At 37.1% G+C, this 17,071-nt stretch overlaps 1 protein-coding gene across 1 annotated transcript in view; it reads right to left on the bottom strand.

Moving 5' to 3' along the window:
• Positions 1 to 9,350: 9,350 nt before the first annotated feature.
• The window catches only part of LOC107701138 (ubiquitin-fold modifier 1), a 12,344-nt gene continuing 4,623 nt past the window's right edge, over positions 9,351 to 17,071 (bottom strand). Inside the window, exons 4-6 of the mRNA XM_016503085.1 lie at positions 15,241 to 15,280; positions 14,430 to 14,462; positions 9,351 to 10,601 (exon numbers count right to left, since the gene is read on the bottom strand). Of these exons, the coding sequence (XP_016358571.1) occupies positions 10,519 to 10,601; positions 14,430 to 14,462; positions 15,241 to 15,280 (156 nt within the window). The 3' untranslated portion in view covers positions 9,351 to 10,518. The remainder of the gene's footprint in view (positions 10,602 to 14,429; positions 14,463 to 15,240; positions 15,281 to 17,071) is intronic.

Below are 17,071 nucleotides of genomic sequence, written 5' to 3'. Positions count from 1 at the left end.
AATCACATTTACTGTACAGACTTCACTGATGATCTAGACTTCTAGAGAGTAGTAATGTCTCAGCTGATTACACTATTGATCAGACTTTCGAGGGATATTACTGCGCTGGGTTGGAATTGAAAGAGTAAGCTTGAACAAGAGCGGAGAGGAATCAAGGAAGGTGAAGGATTGAAACAATTGTTTGTCTTTCGCATGTGTTCAGACCCTGTTGGTGAAAGGTCGCTTGGATTTCCATTAGAAGCAGGTAATCTAAAATGAGATCTAATGCAGGCCCTGTGGAGGGTGGACGGATAGGCTCACGGGTATCAGGAGAGGCCACAGGCGAAGATCTGCTCAAGAAGAAAGGACTGTGCCACATCAGAGGGCTAATAGTTTCTAATATCACTATCTGAGAGAATTAAATACAGTTTTCAAGTCAGACCCTCACATTGAATCTGACTGTGGTGGTGATTGAGAGAGAATCCAGCCTCCAGCAAAGCTTGTGTAAAGCTTTTTGAAATAACAGTGTGAGAAGATCAGAGCTGTAAATTTAAAGAATAGATGGAGGAGAAAAGACCATTTATAATGGACTGCAGTAGAGTTCATTATATTCCTCAAATCTCAAACGCTAACATGTATAAGAAGGAAAATGTTTGTGATTTACCTAAAATTATGCATGAAAGTTGATCTAAACTTCCAAGTATAAACAGAGCTTGCATAAACAAATAACATCCACATATGTTACATTTATTGAATAAACCATATTTACCTTCACAGTGCAGGGTGGAAAAAGTATGTGAACCCTTTGATTTAATAAATAGTTTACCCTGGCAGCAATAACCTCCATTAAATGTTTCTTTTAGTTATATATTTTGGTGACTATGAAAATGCATACTATGATAATAATATATTATATTTTATATAATGATGATATTTGTAGTGTAAAAATAATAAAACATGAATTTTGAAAAATATGACTGTCCCACAGCTGTTGCTATTTCCACAACATATATGTATGTATATATGCATGTATGTATTTATTTATTTATTTACAGTGTCAACAAAAAGCTTGAGATTAAAATCTAAAACATGATGTATAAAGAAAATATCACATAATATTTTATAGCATGAAAATGGTTAATATGCATTTTCCAAAAATGATAACTATCCCCCAGTATGGCCATTTCCACAACACCAAACAATTATCTTAAAATTATTATTTTATTTTATTTTATTTTTTGGTGTTGGTAAAAAGCTTGAGATAAATGATGTATGAAGAAAACAAAGAAAAATCAAGGTATATATGTAACGATGGTCAGATGGAGTGCTCTGGTTGTCCACCAGAGGGCACTCCATTCTATGTTATTGTCATTGTGTCATGGACTTCATTTCCTACAATCAGTCTGGACTGATGCTGCCTTCACACCATGTCATAATTACTGTAATTCCAAGACGACAAAAACATTTGGTTGGACATTAGAGCAGTATATAGATTTGGCTTTACTACTGAGCAGATCTGCTTTTACTGTGGGAGGAGCAATGCAGCGTTCCCTCAGTAGCCACCACACCAGATCCATGCCATGTTACTGCTGTCAAGCCAGAGCCAGTTCAAGTCACGTCTGCTAAGTCAGAGACTGTTCAAGTCAAGTCTGCTAAGCCAGAGCCTGCTCACGTCATGCCAGCCAAGCCAAAGCCTGTTCACATCATACCTGCCAAGCTAGAGCCTGCTCACCTCATGCCTACCAAGCCACAGCCTCTTCACAACATGGCCGCCACACCTGAGTCATCAGCCGCCAGTCCAGAATCACTTCACAAGATGGCCGCCAGTGCAGAGCCTCTTCACAAGATGGCCACCACGTCAGAGACTGCAGCCATCATGGACATTATGCCAGAGTCTTCAGCTGTCATGGACGCCATACCAGTGTTCCCGGTCGTCATGAATGTTGCACTTGAAGCTAGTAAGGTAGTGCCCAGGCAACCTAGACTGATGTCCAGTGTGGCAGACCCACCGCTGATGTCGGTGCGAGCGGCAGGCATCCCGGTCATCTCAGCGCTCTCAAGCCCAGCGATCTCAGAGGTTCTCCCATCTTCCACTGCCCTTCCAGTAATGGTGGTTGCCATTTTGTGTGTCTGGGCCATTCACACTTCTGAGGTGGTGGCGTTCGCTCCATCCCATGAATCCGCTCCAGAGCCTGCTCCAGTCCATGAGTCTGATCCAGAGCTCGCTCCAGTACCTGAATCCCTTGTCTGCCCTGTCACGGCCAAGGAGGCCGTTCCTGAACTCTCTGCTTGCCCTGTCATGGCCAAAGAGGCCGTCTTTGAATTCACAGTCTGCCCTGTCACAGCCAAGGAGGCGTCCCTGAACCCTTTGCCTGTCCTGTCATGGCCATGGAGGCCGTCTCTGAGATCTTAGTTTCTCCTGTTGCGGCCAAGGAGGCCGCTCCTGAGACCCTTGACTGTCCATTCACACCCATGGAGGCAGTCTCTGAGATCTTAGGTATCCTGTCATGGTGGCCAAGGATGCCATTTCTGAATTCTTCCGCTGTGCAGTAAGGCGGAGGGTATGTAACAATGGTCACATGGAGTGCTCTGGTTGTCCACCAGAGGGCGCTCCATTCTACATCATTGTCATTGTGTCATGGACATCATTTCCCAGAAGCCACTGCCTGGACTTATGCTTGATTTAACACACCTGTTCATAATTATCTTGTTACCTCTGCCTATATAAGCCTGTTTGTATCTGCTATTGATTGTGAAGTCTTAACATAGTGTCACACTGCTATCTTGAGTCATGTTTCATGGTCTTATTTTTTAAGCCTGATAGCCAGGATTGCTCTGTTTTCCTGAGTTCCTTACTATGCCAATGTTTGGACTGATTTCGTGTCTGACCTCATGCCTGTCTGACTATGATTGTGGATTACTCCTTTTACACCATTAAACTTCTGCATTCTGCATTTTGCCTTCCTTGCAGTCTTGTGACAGTATATCACTATGTAATATCAAATAATATTTTTATTGTGCATTTCCAATAAACCCTTAATTTTTAAAGGGGTCCTATTATGCTTTTTCACTTTTTCAACTTTAGTTAGTCTGTAATGTTGCTGTTTGAGCATAAAAAATATCTGCAAAGTTACAAAGCTCAAAGTCCACTTCAAAATGAGATATTTTATTTAACAGAAATCAATTTTCAAAAACTACAATGAACAACTCATTTGGACTACAATGCATATTTTACGGGATTTGTGATATCACAAATATCGACGAATGGGATGAGTTTTTCGAACAACCTAGTATGAGAGCCTGTTCTAGTACACCCCCAAAACAAAATCAAGACTTTGTAAAAGAGCATAATAGGACCCCTTTAAAGCTATTAATCATAATTGGATGGACTTGACATTAATGTGGAAATATTGTATTATAAAAAAAAAAAAAGAACAAGCCTGTATCTGATTTATTATGAGCCATTTTGACTTTCTAATCAAAGACCACACACAATATTAACAACAGCTAAACACTCAAATGAATTACTGACTCGGAGCACCAAGAGGATCAAACTGAGCAAACATGCTTGCAAATCACTACACAAGCCATAATCAAATCTTTCTGTACATAGACAAAGTACTTTAGCTGGATTTCATTTTGATCTGTGGTTTCCAAAATGCTTTTATGGACCATAATACATCAGTGGCTGCAGAGTGAGATGGTCATTAATGATGCTGACAAAAGCAGTGGGCTAACTGACCACTCTAATCTGGCTCTCTGGAGAGCCCTGCTGCTGTTCCAACCTCAAGCCTTTGCTCTCTGTGCAGCCACTAAAGAAAATATGCTGTTGTAATTGGTGCCGCCACATCATACTTTTCCTGTCCAAAGTAATGGGAAGAAAGCAAGGAAGGAGGAGTGGCGTGAAAGAGAGAGAGAGAAGCATGGAGGTTAATTATAGGCTGCATGCTGTAGATGGAGGGTCTGATCGATGCTGTAGAGTGACATGATACTTTCATAAGTGTTTGCCTGCTGTTTGTATGCATGCACAAATCTGGTTCATCAAATCGGAGATATCAAATAACACTTTTATCAGGGGATAATTAGGTTGAAATGCTTATAACATTTGGTAAACAATAGTGAATTGAAACGTACACTGGATTAGATGAGTTCTGAGGAATATGGGCTGATACCATATAAGGAAGGCTATGTAAATGAAGCATAAACATTTTTTACGTCATTTTGGAGTTTAACTGGCTAATTAGCTTACCGCCATCTCATTATTCGAGATGCATTTGTATCAGATTCCCGCTTAATTGTGTTTGTTGATTGAATTATCATAAATTGCATTTATGAAACCTTGCTCTGATGTTTTGTTCTGAAGCGGGTACCCAAGCTAACAAAATATGTTCTAAGAAAGTTTTGCTAATGTTATGGAAACGTTTTTAACAAATGTTCTCTGAATGTTCAAAACGTAATTTTTAATTGTTTTAAATTTAATTCTGAAGATGAAAGAGATCCGCACTTGTCCAAATTCAGCCAAAAAGGCTTATAACATTTATTGCTCAGAGGTCACAAAAATATGTACATAAAAGTGCAAATGTGCAAAGGTGCAGAACGTTTTCGGGTATTAAAGGGGTCAATTTCAATTTCAATCTCAATCGCAAAAAAGCGATTTAAATTTTTCCTTTCTCTTTGGAGTGTTACAAGCTCTAAAAATCGACGCGTTTCAAAAAGGCGGGGCATAGAGGAGAAACAATAATGTACAGTATGTGGAAAATAATGTGTTTTTTTAACCTTAAACCGCATAAACACATTTCATTACACCAAATACACAAAATAATGTTCTTTTTAGCAGCATCATATGACCCCTTTAACCCTTCCTCAGTGCCATGTGCTACCAAGCAACACCTGCGCTCATTAAAAAATGTATTACCTTAATATAGCCTACCTAATGTCAGGAAGATACCGCAAAAACACGTAGGCCTATATATCTCAAAACATATAATCAAATACATCAAAAACATTTATAAATCATCAAAAGAAATCCATATATAACTACATAACAAAAACAAAAATATACACACAAATATATAGCCTATCAGTAATATAATCTCATAACTCCAACACAAGTTTTAAACATCAGTTTCTATATATAATAAATAGACGTCATACCAAGTTTCAGGTTTCTATCCTTTAAATTATTATAAAAACAATTTTGATTATATGTTTTGATATATACATGTTTTTGCTGTATCTTCGTGACATTAGTATATTACGGTAATGCATGTTTTAATGAGCGCAAGTGTTGCTTGGTAGCACATGGCACTGAGGAAGGGTTAATACCCGAAGATTTTATGCATTATAATGTTTTAATCACAATTAGAAAAAGTTGTAGTGTCAAACACTCGTCCAAAAATATGTGCAAAAAAGTGCAAATGTGCCTCATTTGCACTTTATTTCACATATATTTTCGTGACCTCTGAGCAATAAATGTTATAAGCCTTTTTGGCTGAATTTGGACGAGTGCGGATCTCTTTCATCTTCATATTTTCTATATTTTGGATCTATGCACCCTATGTTATTTGCCTACTGGATTTTTGGACGAGTGTTTGGCGCAACAACCATTTCTAATTGTGGATTTAAATTTAATTCTGAAACAAGTAGTAACATTTTTAAAAAATGCTAGACAAATGTCTAACTAAAGAAACCATTTCATAAAAAAATTTCAAGAACATTTTTGAATAACATAAATGTTACATAAAAAAATTATAATAGTAATTATCCAATGTCCAACTATAACATTAAAAAACTTCCATTACGTATAAATAATGATTTTTTGCACAAAACTGAGAACATTATTAAAGACCAGATAATGTTGAACAAACATTCTGTTACCATTACTAGAAGATGTTTGTTGAGAACCTTGCCACAATGTTCTGAGGAATCCAAACCAGCGCCATCACCAGGCACCACTGGTTCATGAGAAAGGAAATCTTATTTGCACGCCTACAGCTTTCTCTCTCTCTCATACACACACACACACACACACACACACACACACACACACACACACTTCTATTCTTTCAGAGACATTTTACTACCCAGCTTTATCATCACTTGAACTGTCTGGGGCTTTTCATTTTCTTCAAGCATGCGCTGACGTTCACTGTGATATTAGCCTCGAGCTGCATGTGCTTTTCAAGCTGATCTATGACCTTGTGAAGGTGTTTCCATGTTATGTTAATAGCCTGTTGCTTTTCCATTCCACAGTCCATTTTCTAGCATTGTTGTTTATGAGTAAACATCACTGGGAATACAGTAGTGTTCTACCGCTGATGATAGCCGGATTTTAGATTAGTCTGTTAAAAATTAGTGCCAAATGTCACGCAAAACATTTCAAATGAATCTGGATTTCAAGTAATGATGGAATGAAATTGCGATGCCTGACAAGATACCTTTTTATAGCTAATAATATGTAATAGCCAAAAACACATTTTCACAACATATTACATTGAATCAACATTTCTTGGCATGTTGGAATTGCATTTTTCCATGTGCTGCTGCTAACGTCCTGTTCAGTCATTCCTGTCAGTGTCACATCAAGTGTAAAATGAAACTGAAGCCAAGCTTTAAGAAGGCACAGCCTTGTGCTGGCATGACATTTCATCTAATAGAATTTAAAGCAGGACAAGACACATCTAGAATACGAAACAAAAAATAAAGAGAGGTGCAAGAGAGGTGCAGATCTCATATCTAAGGATCACCTCTCAAATAATATGCTGCAATATGCCAAGTGGGTTGAGAAAAAGAAGATTGAACACATTGTAAGAAGAGAATTCCAAGATAAATGTTAGGTATTTTCTAGCCTTAAGAGAAAATGTAGTTGTAGCATGTATGAAGGCAGACCGTGCTACAGTACAAAGCTAAATAAGGAGTATTTGAAATATAATAATCAAACAAAACCAAACAAACAATATATAACTGAATCAAGCTTTTACTTTCAATACAAGCATGTAAAATAAACCAAAATTAGACGATTTAGTAGTTTTTTTTGTTTATGGATTATTTATTTATTTATTTGTTGGTATTATTTATTTTTTGCTTTACTTTGATTCTTGTTTTGTTTAGTTTGTTTCTGGCATTACTCTGCTTTGATTTTAGATTTATTTTAGACTTTTTTTTGGCTTTGCTTTTTATTTTGTTTCTGGCTTTACTTTGCTTCCATTTTTGTTTTGTTTTGTTTTTGGCTTTGCTTTGATTTGATTGTTGTTGTGGCTTTAGTGTACCTCCAGTTTATTGTTTATGCAGAAAGCATTTTTGACAATTATGATGTTACAGTCTTGTAAAGTCAAAAAATTATGATGCAGTGACAAAAAAAGGGCATTTCTTTGATATTCCCTGAACCTTGTTATTACAAAGGACACAGATAATCCATTTTTGTGACTGAAAAACTGAACATCATAAAACCATTCTTTCAAAGGCCAAACCTATTTGCTGCTAGTATTTCCTTTGCTTTCAAAAATATAGCAAATTAATTACTTCTGTGAACTCCAGAAAACGAATCTACTGCTTGAACGCACAAGCTAAATCTAAATTCATGCCACATATCTTTTCATCTGAAAGATACATTGAGTGAGAAGCAAAACTGACAGGCAGCGATAGCTTATCTGTAATACATGTGGACAACATTTAGCCACTGAGGAGGTGGGTGGAAAAATGACTTATTTGACAACAGCAATTCAGAGTGCTGGCCTTTATGTGAGTGTTCAATCTCTTACAAGCCTCATAGACATGTTCGATTAAGAGTTTCTACAGAAATATGAGGAAAACCATGTACACGTTTTTGCAGGCACATAAACTGGTTATACAAACACAAGACCCCGGGATTGTGCAGCTGTTTCATTGGCTTAGCTGGCTTATATCTGTACCATCACAAGACTTCAAGCTCAGATAGAAAGGTTGTCAGGTAATGTTATGTTTAAACCCCTCAAATCACACAATCATGTCCACGACACATATATAAAATATCTAACATAAATATTCAACAGTTCTGTCATTTGCTCGCTTAAGAAGGCTTCTTACAGATGGCACATGATTGAATTTATGCAAATAGCAACATCACTGCTTGTCTTTGTACCTCTTTAAACCATAAAGGAGACTTATGAAGCCTGTCTTATCCACTCAAAGCTTTGGAACATGGTTTACGTATACATACATTAAGTGAACAAATTGAAAAGACGAAACATCCTAAGTAGCAGAATTACAAGCCGAACATATTCAACAAAAACAGGCACTATACAGTTTGGTATTTAATGCTTTGTTTAATGTTTATGACAAGAATACTACAAGTGTATTTGTAACTTTTTTACTTCTAAATTTGACGTGTCACACCGTCAAGCTCTTTCACTTCTGTAAAACAGGGTTCCCACTCTTTCATGAACACCAGATTCAAGGACTTTCAAGGACTTTTTCAAGCACCATTTATTTTATATCAAGCACCTATCAAATTCACACCCCAGCATATGTAGTGTCATGAAAGACCTTACATTACTTAACATTTAACCACTTAAACTTAACATTTACATAAAAAATTTCAGAGTAATAATGTTTTGAATGTTTTGAACCGTTTTGAGCAGTTGTGTTCAAAGGAATTTAATGAAATCCATTGAAGTCAGTACTGGTAATATTCAAATTAAATTTCTAAAATATTGATAAAATATGCATCAAACTGATTTTTGCTGTAGTTCTTGTACGAGATTTAAATTTGAAAGAATTTCTCCATTTTTAAATTAATAAAAAGTGGTTAAATGTTGTAATAACATGGTAAAAGCTGATAACATTACAAATTTGCACATTCACTCAAAAGATACGTTACTCATTAATAAATAAACTCAAGTCAAAATAATGTTGTAAATTACTTTTTATTGTAAATCCAAATCTTTATGTATGGGTAATCATGAATCACTGACTCACTAGATTCGTTCAAAAACGCACTTTCATTCATGCATGAAACTCGGCTGTGTTTGCTTTTAGAGATGCGCAGCGGCTCAGCTGTTACTATAATTGGAACTATTTTCGTTGATGATAAATATATACAACAAGACAATAAGAATGTTTGCGGGAGCGTGACACACACGTTGCGGGAGTGGGCGGTAATGGTCAGAAATTCAGGGGGAGCGGGTTTAAGAAAACTGTCCCGCTCAGGTCTCTAGGTTGCGCGTCAACACACACGTTGTTTTCCCCGCGCTCCCCCATCTCCACCCCCAATCATTAGTGCCGCTTGTTCGGTCTTTGACAGAACATATAGGACAATTTTTTAAATAGCACCATAGACAAAATTTATTTCAAATTTAATTCAAGCACTTTCAAGGACCTATGTTTGGTTTCAAGTACTTTCCAGGCCTTGAATCCATATGTCTGAAATTCAAGTACTTTCAAGGAGCGTGGGAACCCTGGTAAAAGCACAATTTCTTCCACAGCTAATGAACAAACCGCATCATTTCTTGCCAAATGAGGCAGGAGGCGAGCAATGTCTTTTCAGATGTGATCCAGAGTAACATGTCTGCATTTGAGTAATGTAGGCCTTGCTGTATTTATAATGCACTTCTCCCAGTAACGAGTGGCATGGAAAGGGCACGGCATGCCTGCTCTTTTAATTAAAACAAATGAAAGATCCATTATGACACTGAATAGTCAGACCCTCATTCTCCTCCTCCATTTCTGCCTGGCAGTAATGTAAGAGGAGGAGGCCAAGTGGAGGGTGTAAAAGCAAAGGTAGAGCCTGTCATTCATTAGCCTGATGTGCTATTCAAGTCGAGCCATTATTTTAAGTTTAATGAAAAGACTCCGACTTGAGTGACCAGGAACGTTACAAAAAGCGACTTTTAGGTGTCAAATTGGTTTATGTAACATTTCATATAATTTATTTTCAACTATGGGAAGAGTTTTGTATTTTTATTTTTTTACATAGTAAGCATATTATGAAATGTGTTTTTTATTAACTTATTTAGAGCTTCTTTAATCATACTGTTGTATAGTTTTGTTTAGCTGCACAGCTGCAGCAGTTTCATCACATTGACAGTCATTATCTGCCTGCAATAACAGCTACATAACAGAGCTCAAAACAACAATTAATGAAACATAACACATGAAATGTAAAGAAAAAAAAGACACAATATGACTCATTTGCCTTCTTAAAATGGAAAATGGAATCATATTTTTAACATTATTTAAACATTTAATTGGACTTGAAGTAGACATTATGTATTTAAGACATGTAAAAGCATGCATAATGAACACAATATGTATGTGATCTTAAACAGAGCTGGAATATTTTGTGAAAGATCAAAAGATCTAGTGGTTTGGGGCACAACACATCGACAACATCCTGCAAGTGTGTATCTTTGAGAAGGGGGCTGTGATGGCAGCTAGGTGAGATTTGTCCTCTGACAGATTTGGAGCCGCAGCAGTCCCAGTTAGAGCAGCTGAGAGTTGACACCTCAGGGCCGGACAATGCATAAGCATGTTCATCGTCTGTGACAGAAAAGTACTGGATAGTCACATCCTGGCCTGGTGACATCCTCCAACCCGATCTCTGGGAATTATTCGTAGCTCCGAGCCGTGTTTCAGGAACACATTTCCTGTAGAATCAGAGAGATATAATATATTACAAACAGGTTTTTTTTAATAGTTTTATTTTAAAATGACAAAGCAGGTTAATGCAGCACAAAAAAAAAAGAACAGTTACTATTTCTCTTAGCAGCACAACCTGAAATGCGTCAAAATGAACATATTCAAAACACCACAAATAGGTCATTTATAAAACAATTTAAAAGCACTGGGAATAAAAGAACGTTGATGACTTTTTGTTTTGCTTTTGGGCGTAACATGTTCCCTACTTCGACGAAGTGAATAATTAGATGCTGGAGCTACAGTCAAGAAGCTGTGCAAAGGTGATGAATCGTTCCATAAGTATGTTAGTGAAGGTACGTATAGCCTCATCACGCTTTTTGCTTAATGAAGGAAGAAAAGATGGAATACCTATTATCTGACAACAATGTTTTTGTACCCTCTCTAACTCATAAGAGAGACCTTTAGGCAGTCCAACCCCACACTGGGCTTGCACTCAAGAATTGGCCATATGAAAGTCAAGTATATTTGCATTAAAACATTGCATAGGAGACCCGCTCTCTTTGCAGCACTAAGATAATTAATTCTTGGCCGTGACTTTGAAATCATATACTTGATGTGTGCATCCCATGACAAATCAGATGTTATTTGAACGCCAAGAAGTTTAAAAGTGGAGACTCTGCTGATTACTTGTCCCGAAATTACTGGAAGAGGAGGAGAGGGGAAGTGATCATCTCTCCTAGCACTAATTACCATATACATGGTCTTAGCTCCACTCATTGCCAGTGAGAATTCCTGTCCCCACTCTGCCACTGAGTCCAAGGCCTTTTGAGTTAGGCCAAGTAAGGATCCCATTAGAAGATCAGTGATTGTTAGATCATCGGCATTTTTTCACAGGAATTATAAAAGGGGGCAGATGTAAATCCAAGCTGTTTATACTGATGACAAAAAGTAGAGGGGATAAAAGTCCCCCATGGGGAACACCAGCTGGATTTAAATAGGAGTTAGACACGCAGAGACCCCTCTTCACCATTTGCTCTCTGTTAGTCAGATAGCTATTTACAATAAGCCAACGGGGGCGCCGGGCATGCATATCAGCCAGAGCATAAAGTAACTGTCAATGCTCAATTGTGTCAAAAGCTAGAGTAAAATCAACAAAAACAGCATGAATGGCCATTGTGGGATTGTTATTAAGTGCTTCATGCCATAATTGTAGAATCTGAATCAGAGCAATGTCAGTTGATCTGTTCGCAATAAAGCCATGTTATGATGGAGCAATCTTGGTGACTGTATCCTCCAGAATGGCATCTCTGAGGATTCCTTTGTACATTTTTCCAACACAGCTGATTAATGAAATCTGGCGGTAATCTGCTGGAAAACTAGGTTTTGAATTTTTTTGAATAGTTTTAACCATAGCCTCCTTCCATTGATTTGGAAAAATGTTATATTGAATCCATGTGTTAAAGATATCACATAGTACAGGTGCCAGTTCTTCATGAAAGGTCTTTAAGACCCACGGAGGAATGCAATCAGGACCAGCAGCCTTCAGTGCATTCACTTTGCGAAGTCTAGCTATAACTTGCCCAATACTCAGAGGAGGTATTCGACCTTCTGACAGCTTATGGACAACATCTTCCTCAGAGGGAGATGTGTGGATAACTTGATCCCATACAGAAGCAAAATGCTTAGCCAGTGTCACACTCATGTTGCAAGATGTTATATTCCTGAGACTTCACATCTCTCCTGTCTTCTTCCATTCCCATCAAATGCCTTTATAGAGTTAAACCACTGCTTTGGCTTGGTGCAACGTAATTCCTCCACCTCGTTCTGGTAATATTGTATCTTTGCAGTCTTAATTTTTTTTTGGCAACAGTTTATTTAAAATTTGTATAGCGAGTTTTGTTACCAAAGCAGAATGCACGTTGTCTCTCTTTTATCAAATCTTTAATTTGTATATATAATTTTGTCTCAGAGGTACGTTTTCTGCAGAAGATGTGTCAAATGGGCTTGGAAGGCCATTTACCAGCATTCAACATAATGATCTGATGATCAGAAGAGCTAACAGGGGGCAAGTGCTCAGGTGACTTAAACATAGATGAAATGTTGATAAAAATAGAGTCAAGTTGATTGGCCTTTCTTGTTGCTCCTGACAGTACCTGTTTCAGTCCATGTCCATTACAAATGGTTTCAGACTTGTACCTATTTGTGTCTCCAAGTATGACAATTGCAGCTTGCTGGTAGTAACATTCAATGTTGCTAAGGTAATAATCCAAGTGTAGTTAGCGTATCAGGTTGGGCCGTTGCTGAAGAACGTGGTGGAATGTAGAGCACAGCAGCAATGATACAACTTAACCCTTGAGGAAGACAATTGGGTCATAACCAGATCCACAAAGCTTCATGTGCAACATCTGCTAAATGAGCCAGTTGTTTCTGTGTAATGTTGTTACAGACATACATTGCAACTCCTCCTCCACCGCTGCCCTCACGATCCCGCCGATGCAGTGTATATCCAGGAAAATTTACAGATGGTTCTGGAATATCAACATTTAACCAAGTCTCTGATACATTGTACGATTACAGCTAAACTATAGCAAATAAAGGTCTTTTTGGTGGTTGAATGGTACAGCTTAGTTTTCCTCACATCAGAATTCCTGAAATGATACCAAAGCACTTGTACATTGTATATAAGCAACAAACCATGACTCAGTTCCCTCTGATATAAGTAACTCACTCAGAATATGAAGCGAAATCTATTCAGGCGTCTGCGCTATATATAGTATGTGATTGTATAACTTGCTGAAGGTACATGCCTCCATAATACAAACCCGCTGCATATTCGGGTCAGGCTAGACATGTTGCTACTATAAAACTAATGAATCACAGCTCATTTGACATTTAGGTCTCAACCCATGACATGTATGAAAAATTACAGGCCATTTTCACGTAATTAGATGCAGCGCGGCACTCCGGGAGGAAAACACTGACAGAACGCCATTGAGGCAGTTTATAATGGATTACAGAGAGAGCTTCAGCATTAAATGACAAGTAAAGCAGGATGGAAAACATCTGTAAAGAAACATTTAGTCAGGGGAATAAACCCACAACAATGGAGAATTGTATAATTGAAGCACATAATCAATATTCATTAGGTAATATGTGAAATTCACATGCAAAGCCTATTGAAGGTGTCTTGGGAAATCATTAGATCTCTAAAAAGGTCTCCAGGCGGATAAACATGAACAATATGAGGCAGTAAACAGAAGGATCCATTCATTTGCATGCGAGCAATTATGAAGGATAGGCAGGAAAATTGCAGCCATGCAAGTAAACAGTGAGAGAAAGATGAGGTATCATTTCATAAGGTGACTACGAGAAAATGCAGGGAAAAGGGAGTTTAAAAAACATAGAAGGTGGATTAAAGCACTAACAAACTGTAGAGTCTGGACCAATCAGACACACCATTTTTCATTTGATTTAACAAATCAATTATTCATTAGATTAACAAATAATCACAGACCCCTCACCCAATAAACATGCTGGGTGCCAGGATGTCTGCGAACGACCACAGGCCACTGGTCACCATGGCAACCCCGACACCTTTTGCTAGACCAGATCTAAATATTTATAAATAATTATAACTAGTTATGATTAATTATTCATATTTCCCCTTTGAGCTGATTCGCTACAAAACCAAAAAACATGAACACAAATTTCACTATTTCCAGTTCTGTGTGACATTTGGATATATCTAAATAATTTACAGCAGACAAAATCACATTTATTACAGCCAGATGCTGCTGCAGAGGGCAGCCCTGATCAAGTGAAGGAGCGTCACCAACCTGCTGTCTGCGCCGGGTTGATTCCGATGCCATCTTCACAAAAAATAATCACAAAGAACATCAGCATCAGCATTAGCATCGCAATGTGAATACATACACAAAACAATAATTCGTTAAGACAATCAATGAATTAGACAGATGGGCAAGAGCACAGAGAAACCCTTGACGTGCTGAAATGCTTAACTATCACAATTCAAACAATCTAATTTACAATAACTGTCCTGTGCTGTGAGTGGTGAGTTATATCTTCGCTCTGTTAATGATTTGTTTAATAATCACTCAATCATGATCAAAGAGTCAGTTGTTCGTAATTTGAGCAACTGTCGTTGTTATTTTTTAGTGCAGCTGACAAAGAACCCAACCCAATGAAGATGCTAAGGTGATGTGAGCATCTGCCAGGATGCTACTCTGTGGTTGCTAAGGTGTTCTGGTGGTTGTTGGGTGTTTTTTGTAAGTCTGGCTGCTTTGAAAAGTAACAGTGAAGTTAAATACTTTGGTTTAAAGAACTGGTTATCAACAAGGTGGCTGGAGCCCACTAGGGGGCATCAGCAAACTTCCAAGGGGGCCCCAAGATCACTCAAATTTATTTAAAATAAGACAGAAAAAAAAACATTAAAATAGAATAAAACTAAAAATCAAGATATTTCTAATTTTTAACCAGTTTTTTTCCCCTTCTTTGAATAAAAGTTTCCAAGGTCTGGGAAAACCTTATTATTTTAGTTTAATTAGTCAAAAAAAGGTGAGAACTACTGGTTTAAGGATTTGATCAAATATGAGCATAATAATAATAATATTAATATCAACAACTTACCATTTGTAATGATGGCACTGGTGGCTGCAGGCACTTTAAACTTTAAAAGAAAAAAAAAAACATGTTTTATTGTTCAATCCATCAAAAACTTATACTGACAGCCAAATACGTCCCATAAACAGCCCAACACAGTCTCTCTGTCAGGCAAGGATAAGAAAAAATCAACTCGAGTCTGTGTTTGCGTCAGGTGATTTAAAGAGTCTGTCCTAGAGAACAGCAGCCTTCAAACGTGTGAAGAAAGAGCTCTCTGGGCTGAGCTTAGAAGAAAACTGTCACTGTCACAAAGAGCCACTGAAAGGAAAAAAAACAGGCAAATTCGTTCTGAAGGGGCTTTGAAAAACTCGCCGGGTGACCTGAAGGCATTTCTACACCCTTGAACAGCATAAAACTAATTTTAGGGGAGCAAGAAGCCAGGCTAGCACCAGAATTAGTGACTAGAATTAGCAAAATCAAGTGTGTAACCGTTTCTGTTTTTAAAATACATATATAATTCATGGATTACAGTTTTTTGTAGGAGTTTATTCAGTTTCTAATTCTCCTTTGCCTACTTTTTGTCAGTCTGTTTTGTCAGGAGAAAAAGAGACAACAAAAACCATGAAAGATCACATAACCATAACCTGAAGCGGGAATACAAAAATTATTTTTGAGAGGGTGGAAAAAAGCTTAAAATAAGCCAGTGCATTTTTTAAAAGGCACTTTATCATTCTTTCTGGCTTCCACTTGATGCATTATATCTTCCTATTATGAGGTTGTCAGATTTGGCATTTCATTATGTCAAAAAGGAGCAACGACCCAAGCTAATCTGCAACATTATCCTGTCATGCCGTATGGTTGCGTGCCTTGAATACAGCTGTGAAACAGACAAAGACAGCCCACAGGAAATCAAGAGGGTTCTGTCAAATTTGACCCTAATTTCAAAAGATTTATGGCTAATCACGAGGGAAATCATATCATTGAAAATATTGATATCAGCTATTATTTGTGTTTTTTCATTATGGTATTAGCTTGATAATATTAGGCCTTACTTGTTCTAGTTTCAAAAGTCAAGTAGTCGACTAAATAGGTTTTTCAATGGCCAACACTGATACAGCAAAATAGAAAAAAGCAAATATATTGTATATATCTAAATATAATGTAATGGCTGCAACTGAGATGTACACAAAATTGTTGAAATATAACAAATACTTTTACACAATATTTACTCAAAATTCACCTAACAAAATGAAAACAACGCTTACAATCCAATGACAAATCTACTGGCTATCAATATTGTTGTCTAATGAATAGTAACAATTGAATAGTAATAATGAATAGTAAAAAAAATAAAAAATAAATCAAACTTATATGGGCACTTAAGTGTTACAATATATATTATAATATTAAATCATATTAGGAAAAAAAAAACAATATTAGTCTCTCTTAAATGTGTATGCCATTTTTTTTAAACAATATAAATTTATAAAATCAAGTCTTACTGTTTACTGTGCAATTACTGTTGCATTCCCATAAATCAAATTCTTGTAGTCAAAGTAACATTGGCCCTAGAGTTTGCGATATTGTGTGCGATATTGACAAAAAATTATATCTCAATTTTCTGGGATTTTATCAATAACGATAATTAGACAATATTTTGCTAAGCGTGTTATTGTGTTGATATCTTAAGAACTATCGTGGACAGCTGACTCCTGAATTTTTTTGATATTCTTCATATTCTGTGTGGTCAGTTCAGAGCAGTGATAGAAATTAATTATTTCCAACAAGTTTTATGGGCATTTTTATCTTTAAGCCATTTTTTTCTAAAAGTGTGCACCATCTTTTGAGTCAAATTCTT

The sequence above is a fragment of the Sinocyclocheilus anshuiensis genome, unplaced genomic scaffold (genome assembly GCF_001515605.1).
Source record: "Sinocyclocheilus anshuiensis isolate Anshui unplaced genomic scaffold, SAMN03320099.WGS_v1.1 scaffold907, whole genome shotgun sequence".
Lineage (NCBI taxonomy): Eukaryota > Metazoa > Chordata > Actinopteri > Cypriniformes > Cyprinidae > Sinocyclocheilus > Sinocyclocheilus anshuiensis.
The sequence above is the reverse complement of the archived record's forward strand: the minus strand, read 5'-3'. Positions and strand labels throughout refer to the sequence as shown.